Raw genomic sequence first — 8,708 nt, 5'->3', positions numbered from 1 at the left:
GTTCTCCAATTCTCCTGGGTTCTCTTTCTCGCCATCGGTCACCTTCCCGGAAATTCTGACTGACATTCTGATCATCGATCAGTCTTTGCTCCTTTTGTAATGCGCGCCTTCCCGCATCACGATGATCAGGTGCTTGCGATGCCACCACTTGTCTGGTCAGCGTACGGAGCGTCTGACTCACCTCCAATAACTAGAGTTTCAGTTGATCCAGTTGATACTAGAGTGGATCTGGAGGATTATTACCTCCTTGTCCACCATCTTCCCGTACTTCAAGAGGTTCACTCCCCTCAGGGATATCTGGATTATTTGCTCCGGGAATTTGAATGCCAGCATCCCGCTGGGCCGCAGCAGCCGCTGCCGATGATCTAGTCACCATGGCTTTCTGAAGTGATTCCCACAGACGGCGCCAAATGATGCATTCAAAATCTGCTTAGCCCTTAGATCTCCTGTGGATGACCTGCAAAAACGAATGTCAGATGTGGCCCGACTGCTGGGATCGGGAGTCCACCTCCGAAGGCTAATTCAGTTGATGAACTTAATCACAAACAGCTCTGCTTGAACATAGAGCTAAGGAATGAATAATGAAAATACGATTCAGATTGTATGTGTCCTTTTACCTTGTGGGTAGGTGATGTCTTATATAGAGTGTACCTTCGAATCTCCTTGGTTTTATGTATTTGAGCCTTCTTCGGATAGTCGTCAGATCTTAACGGATAGATCCGTTGAGTGATAGATCCCTACTAGGTTGGACTAATAGATGACTCTTTTGATAATACGATCGTTATATGGTAATTATCCATATAATAGTGATAAGCAACAGTCGCAAATGCTGCTACCCGTCTCTTTGACGATTAGTCCATTTCAATCGTAGCGGATTAGGGCGTGCTTGTGATTGAGTTAGTTTTCTTCCTCAGCAAGCTATCTTCTGGACCCGGCTCGCTCAGAAGCGAGTCGATTCCTTTCATCCCGACCGGGGTCGAGGATCGAACCAAGGTTGAACCAGGTTCGGTTATATTTTCACCATATCACTTTGTATGGTATGATATGGTATAAATCAAATGGTTTCTTCTACCAAAATTTTATTTATTTATTTTTTAACTAATACAAAAAAGGGTCAGAAACCCAAAACATAGGGAAAAAAGACAGCCTTACCCAAGAGATATTGACATCTATGAAATGAATTTTCGAAATAAAATATATATAATCTAACCGTATCAACATTAAGTGCTGCGCCACAGCTTCTAAGATAAAAGGGGGGGGGGGGGGGGGGGGTAAGGGGGGGGGGGGGGGTTTTCCCCAAAAAAAAAAAAAATGGAAACCAAAAAAAAGGAATAGGAAAAAAAAAAAAAACAAAAAAAAAAAATTTTTGCGTTGGAGTAGTTTTTCTTTTTTTGGTTTTGGTTTGGTTTAGTTGCGCTTAAAAAAAAAAAAAAAAGGAACTTAAAAAAAAAAAAAAAAGAAAGAGAAAAAAGAGGGGTTTTTTTTTAGTCAAGCGCAATTAATGCGCTTGACGGTTAAGCGCACCGTCCGATCTAATCGGACGGTGCGCTTTATCTTTTCATTAAAATAATCAAAAAATCTCTTAAAGCATGGGTTTTGGTATTCGGTTCGGTCTAATGCATGAATTCGGTTCAACTTGGGCGGTTCGATCAAACGTTTTATACCTGTGTCAAATACGTAGATACGAATTCAAAAACCACTCAAATATTCAAAATGTTTTGAAAAACACAAAACGAAACCGCCCAACCCTCATTTCGTGATTTCGATTTCGAGGTCCGACGAATCTGGAGAAGAAGAAGAAGAAGAGGAGGAAGCAGGAGGTTGAACAATAATCTTGCTGCTTGGTTTTCCAGATTACCTGAATGGACGATCTGGGTTCTGCTTGTGGCCCTGACTGTGTACAATTTGGTTGCCGTCTTGGCCCCTGGCGGGCCATTGAAGCTCTTGGTTGAGCTTGCTTCGAGCAGGGAGGAAGAACTTCCGGCTCTGGTGTATGAAGCTCGCACTACCGTATAGTCGAACCATGGGAGTCGTGGATCGTCGACGGCTGCTGTCTAGGACTTATAGTCGCTAGGTCGTCGAAGTCAGGTTTTGTTGAAGTTGAACCGCCAACGAAAATCGTCTTGGAGTGGTCGATGCTGCAAATCTTCGGCCTCGACAGGCAGATGACGGGATTGTAGATGCAGAGTCATCCCTTTTGGTTAGCTCCGCTGAGAGAATGCCTACGATCAGTGCAGGTTTTGAGTCTGACTACTCCACAGAGAATGTTGGGTCACTACAAGCTCAACTGTATGACAATCAACATACTGAGATTGTTGTTGATGAGGAAATGTCACCCCTTGTTAACATGCGTTTGGGAAGTGAGCGCATTAATGGCGTAGGACCCAAGCAAAATTGCATCTCTGCCAGCGGCGACGGTTATTGACGAGGATCAAGCGTCTCTTGAGAAATCCTTGTTTCCCTTTTTCACGTACGCTCGTTCTTCTCGTCTCCAGGTTTTATTTTTAAAGAAAATCGCCATGGCTCTGTAAATCTAGTCTGTGGCCTGCCTCTTATTTTATTTTCCTTACTGTAGGGGGAAAAATAAAAGGTTTTGTGGTAATACAACAATTTAATTTGGATTCTCTGACTTGTTCCCTGTGGTGGAGGGGATCAGATCGTAGTCTCTAATTTGTCCATAGCAAGAAAGAAAAAATGATCAAGTTCATGAAGGATTTTTTTCCCCATTCAATGGATTCTTTCTCTGTGTGTGTGGAGTTTATTTCCCACTAAATTACGGGATTCAGTGGTATACAGGTGTGTGTGAATGTTATCTGTTCTTCATGTTGCTCACATACTACCAAGTGCACTAATGACTGTCAACTGAGGACAATGATATCAACTGCCAACTGTCCATGCTCTCCAGCTTAATAGGTTTAGCTTATTTGATGAGAACCTTGAAAATTTGAATTAGTTTGCTGCCTTTTGGTTTTTGGTTTTCAATCCAATGTAGGATGCATTTGAGCAGGATGACTTTGAAGGCTGAATTTTCATTATTGCTTTTTCCTAGTCTTCTTTTTCACAATACTAACCACATTTTTATGAAATTAGTGGTGGCATCCCACATTATTTCCCACAGTTCGAACCCGGTCCAATTTAGCAGGTGTGGCTCACTTCCATTTCGTCTTTTCAGTCTTTGCTACTGGTCAATTTATCATTCCTCTTATTTTCTTGTTTTACAATAATTGGACTTTATGTGCTGTCATGAGTATTGAGTGGGTCTGCACTCCATGAAGGCACGAAATCAAATAAGTTTTCACGGTTTCCATCTCTAGTTGTATTGATACCTAAGCCAAAAGCAAAGGTCATTAATAAATAGCTCTAGATAATGAAGATATTATCAACATAGTGTGGACTTAAGGATCTATATCATTGCATGTGATATAGTAGGGGTTAGTTTGTACCTTTCATGATATCGCAGATTCCTACCAGATGAAAGCATGCATCTCTGGGAAAGATTGTCCTTCCTTCTGTTGGATAAACTATTTTTAAATGTTCTCTTATGTTATAATGATAGAGAACTTGAATTATTGTTCTACAATTTGCCAATGCTGATTTTCTTTAGCAAAGAATTGGTTGATCCTGGTTTTTGCATCTGGAAAACTGGTTCAAGTGCGATGCTTTCAGTTTTTAGTCAATGTCTAATTTTTGTCTTGATTTCTAGTGATACTCCTTTTATTCTGATGTATTATTCATTTTTTGTAACAGCATGGGTTTGCAAGGAACATGAATTGGTCTATTGTTGATTTTTCGAATGCGGATGGAAATCCCATCGTAACTCTGGAACTAAGGGATGCTCCTTACAGCCATTCCATGTGGGATTTCAGTTTCCAAGCTTTATACATGGTCAGTATTTACATGAATTCAGTAGTTCTCTAATTTTCTTTATTTTTTGTTCTGCTTTGAAACCTAACTTAGAGTTTTTATCTTTATGGTTTGCAATTTCAATTCCTTTGCAGGTCAGGTTGAACCCAAAGAGCCTTTCAACAGAGCTGACAATAAAAAATACAGATTCTAAGCCCTTCTCGTTTAATACTGCGTTGCACACTTACTTCAGTGTAAGACTCCTAATTCCATTCGGAGGTGCTAATAGGGGGCCAGAGGGAGTTGCTAAATTCATGTTTTCTGTTAAGGCATGAATCGGGTTGAATGTGGATTAGTTTAATGCAGATCCAAATTTAGATTCTGATCTATTTCAAGCCATATAGTGTCTGGATCTAGATCCAATGTAACCCATACTAGCTAATGCACATCGATTGTAACTTAAACTGTCAAAAATATCAATTGGATATGGGTTGGATCTTGATAGTTTTGCTTCATTCCATTGTTTGGGGAAAATGTGAAAAAGACTACTAACCTATGTCTGGATCTGACTTTAGCACAGATATATAATATATATATATATATAATCTTCAGATCCAAGATAGATATACAGCTATAAATCAGAATGGATCATTTAGTTGTAGCCTTTTTGTTTTGTCTTAGTCGCTGGATTGTTTGTTAAACAAATAAGTGATTCATGATGCATATGTAGAATTCTACAGGGATCCGTAACAGGGGCATCAATAAAATCTCTCAAGGGTTGCAAAACATTGAACAAGGATCCAGACCCTAAAATTCCTGTGGAGAGCATTGAGGATAGGTTTGTATTCTCTTTGTCGTAACTATACAGTTTTCTCTAATAAATGCATGCCCCGTTGTTTTGTAAAAGGTTGTTGGGTGAATCTACATTGATCACATTTTATACAATTCGGAAAACACTTATGGCTGAATTTACTTGGTACCTTGCAATAGAAACATCTCAATTATTAATCATAGTCCATTCATTCCTTAAAAAATAAATAAATAAATAAACTGAAGGGACTCAGTGTGCATGACAGGAAAGGGCAAACCCAGTGCAAAAGGCTTCCTCACAAGCAGTTTAATTTGGGTTTGGGCGGGGGGGTGGGTGTAAGGGTGGTGATGCAGCCTTACCCAAACAATTTTTTGCTGAGATGCTGCTCCGATACCTTGACTTCAGGCCACAACTGTAGTCCACTGACCGTTGTGCCAAGGCCTGCCCCTTAGTGCATAGCAACTCATAGAAGTACCAATCAGCCTATCATCAGAAAGTAAATAAAGCCTTGAAAATTTTCCTGAAAAGTCAACATGTGAAAGGTGATTTTTGCAGCTGGAAATGGTTTTGGGAAGGTGCCTAAAAATTTGACATGCGATTAGCCATGGGGATCTCTTATCCATGCAGCAGTTAAAATGGTCTTTTTCATCTGTCTGTGCTGATCAATTACAGTTAAGCTTGGCTAGTTGAGCTGGGGAGCTAACCTTTTCCATTAGTCTGTGACTAAATGCGTACATACTTTCTATGTGGTAGTTGACATTTCCTTAACTGAAATCTTCCCTCTGTTGTACAACTTACATACTTTATAAAGGAAGTTACCATTTTGATGGATAAAGAACTCATTTTAGAGGCACCAACTTCTGTTTTAATATGAAGTATGAGCAGTATACATTTTATTACTTCCTAAATTCTGACTCTCTTTTTTCCCCACAATTCAGGGATGTGATCACTTTTCCAGGTTTTGTAGATTGTGTGTACCTCAACGCTCCTAGTCAGATAGAACTTAACAATGGATTGGGAGAAACAATTACCCTTAAGAATACCAAGTACATGAATACAACCCATAATGTTCTTGCATTTTCAACATTTAATGTTTTCCTGAAAGGAAAATGGGGGAACAATCATGTATCTTATTCTTTTTGTACACTTCTGTTTTCTGTGCAGTTGGTCAGATTGTGTATTGTGGAACCCTCATTTAACGATGGAACACTGCTACAAGGATTTTGTGTGTGTTGAAAATGCGAAGGTACCGAATCATCTGATGATTTCTTTTGTTTCCTGAATTGCAGAGTACACTATTCTTATCATAAAATGTCTTTTGTGTTGTGCAGCTTGCCTTCTACACACTCAACTCATCACGGTCTGCTTATCAGGCTATAACATTCAATCCTCATTTCTTTGATGTTTATACAATACTAGCAGTCCAGGTGCGATGTAGCATTTTCTTGAAGGTATGACTTTCCTCACCTCTAAATTCAGATTATGCTTTGTGTCTTAGTTACTGCATTGGAGCATCATGCCACCTGTTACTTAATTTTCTACGGAAAGAGCCAGTCAGAAGAGGACCCAAATCCAACAACTAAGAAACAAAGTGTGGAACAAGGACAAGATTCAGCTCATATTGATAATAATGCTGCACTATTAGGTTTGTATTTTGCAGACTGTCGTCTTCTTTCAGCCAGTAACTTCGATTTGGCTTCCTATTTTGCAGACCATCGTCGTCGAGTTCTGGTGATTTGTTGAGCTTCGATTTGGCTTCACACCCATTTCTGCAAAAAAGGTAACATTTTTATTCGATGCCTTCACTGCAATGGTATGAGACCTCTGGTTTCCTGAAGCATTTGCCTAGGTATGAGATCTCTAGTTTTCTGTTGCGGGGGTTTCGATTTGGCTTCACACCCATGAGTCATCTCTTTCAGGCAAACATACACATACAACGACATTGTGTTTTGGGGCTTTCTGGTTTCCAGTTTGTGAGTTACTCAAGATTCTCTCTTTTCTCAGTTTCCTCTATTACAGAATTTGGGTTTTCAGGATTACTTCCAGTCCAGACTTTGGTTTGTTTTTAGAACCCTAGTGCTATAATATAAATCATTGACCTAGAGGTCTGTCCTAAATTCCAGACAAATTTATTGGGTGCATTTAATTTGAGCTTTACCGTTCCTTAGATCCACCCATGAGATCACTCTAACCCCCAATTTGATCCTTAACTGCTTTATCTGATCATTCCCATTTTTGCATGGGTTCATTAAAATTCTCCTAGTATTCATTGCTTAATATGTGCAAGTGTACGATTGCCATTTATGTCATGAGCTGTTAATTTGTATGATTTGTGTACCTTTAAGTTATTTCTAAATCATACTTGCTGAAAGCTTTTATATCTCTTATTTAATTAGAGAGTGTTATGTGTTTGAGTACTTTGCTTCTTTAAATTATAAGCCTCATCTATCTACCAAAGTCTTTGTGATTGGATGCTACATTGTGATAAAAACTCCACATTTGAAATGTTGTTACTGATATAAAATTATTTTTGACACTCTTGGTCTGCTTTTGTATTTATTGGTAGGATCAAGCGTCCCTCTGGTTCCAAAAAGATTGTACCAACCGGGTGCAGAGCTATGATTGGGCAAGTTGCAGTTGGAGGCAACTGAGAAACCCATGCTCAAGGCTGGAAATGCATACATATTCTTGTTTTTCATATATCCTTGCAGCTACCTTCAGGATTTTTTTACTTTGAAGTTTTGTAGTAAGAGGATTCAGTTAGTTTTGATATTGCCTTGAGACCTCAAGTAATGTTAATGGTGCATCATCATTTAAGATTTATTCTAATGTTATATACTGGTATTTTCTTATAAACATTGTCCACTGAACGATTATCCTTTTGAATTGCTTACTTTTTTGATTATGCGTTGTTTTTGCAGTTTGCTGCTGGGATGTGGCTGATTGAAATGCTTTGATCTATCTTGTGGATGACAAGTAGTTGATCTAATCCATGTTGTCAAGTGGTGAGTTAGTTTCTCTTCAATATTCCATCAAAACTAAGTGGTATTTTTCTGCTCCAGTGAATTTAAATGAAGGTCTACACGCATATGGCAGCTTATGTATAGTTCATGGTTGAACTGAACACAGTGGATTTATGGGTTTTTGGGCTTTTTTTTGGATCGTTCGAGGCATTCTTTTGGGTTTGCTCATGATTGGTCTTGGATTGTGTGAAACTTTTCAGGTCTTCCATTTGTGATCGGATTGATAAGCTAGTTTTTTGTGCTTCCATTCATCATCTTTGGTGATAGTGCAATCTCCAAAGATGGACTTTCAAATCCTGCTCTTCAGACATGATTTGGAATGTCATCTATTTTGACATTTCTTTTAGATTGTTAGCTTACCTCCATCCTCATGTTGATGATACCCCAAGGAACAGATTCATTGTTGTATTTGGGTCTTAACTCCTTATTTCGGTCTTCCTATTAAAGACCTTGTATTCTTTTTTCTGTTCTTTAATATAATTATTCATTCATCCAAAAAAAAATAGCTTTGGCTAGATATATTAGTTCATAACAGTGCAGAATAAGTCAGTAGTAAGTATCAAATCATTCATGATTTTCTAACTGTTACATGCATCAATAAATAAAGTATTTCTTGAATGTCTATTGTGGTCTCCATTTTTTCTTCTTTTTTTTTTTTTGGGGGGGGGGGGGGACTGATCACTCATTAAACATTTATTTGTTTTCACTTTCATTCACCTCACTTTGAAGACCTAATTTTTATTTTCCTTCCCCACATTCCTAACAACCACACGAGGATGCTTATTTAGTAGTATGTAGTTGTAACATCTGTTGGGAATTAATGACAGCATAAAGTTGATGCCTCCCGCTTAACTATCAGTGTTCTAATCATTTTTATGTGCAGATAACCTGAAAGAGAAAAGCTTTGCGCTAGTTATGTATACATCTTTGACTTCCATCTGTGTTGGTTCTTTTTCTTTCTACAGATGAGCATTGGGAGAAATGGAAGGACATTATTGACGTTCGATAAGATAACATACAACTTCCATGTG

The 8,708-nt window shown here is 38.6% G+C and overlaps 1 protein-coding gene across 5 annotated transcripts; it reads left to right on the top strand.

Moving 5' to 3' along the window:
• Nucleotides 1-1,740: 1,740 nt before the first annotated feature.
• Nucleotides 1,741-7,565, top strand: LOC149018120 (putative glucose-6-phosphate 1-epimerase). Of its 5 annotated transcripts, XM_089152440.1 has the most exons (9): nt 1,741-2,470; nt 3,091-3,142; nt 3,748-3,885; nt 3,999-4,097; nt 4,584-4,681; nt 5,593-5,700; nt 5,819-5,900; nt 5,986-6,105; nt 6,366-7,211. In XM_089152440.1, exons 3-9 carry the CDS (start codon nt 3,766-3,768, stop codon nt 6,387-6,389), a joined length of 651 nt encoding a protein of 216 aa, XP_089008566.1. In that variant the 5' UTR covers nt 1,741-2,470; nt 3,091-3,142; nt 3,748-3,765; the 3' UTR covers nt 6,390-7,211. The 5 variants fall into 5 exon arrangements, with proteins under 5 accessions (XP_089008566.1, XP_089008569.1, XP_089008567.1 ...); XM_089152443.1 differs by adding an exon at nt 7,221-7,565 and having other exon boundaries at nt 1,741-3,885; nt 6,366-6,434; XM_089152441.1 differs by lacking the exon at nt 3,091-3,142.
• The last annotated feature ends 1,143 nt before the right edge of the window (nt 7,566-8,708 follow it).

The sequence above is a fragment of the Hakea prostrata genome, chromosome 4, assembly GCF_041222555.1.
Source record: "Hakea prostrata isolate BN-2017 chromosome 4, UWA_Hpros_2, whole genome shotgun sequence".
Classification (NCBI taxonomy): Eukaryota; Viridiplantae; Streptophyta; class Magnoliopsida; order Proteales; family Proteaceae; genus Hakea; species Hakea prostrata.
This window is presented reverse-complemented; position numbering and strand designations above follow the sequence as displayed.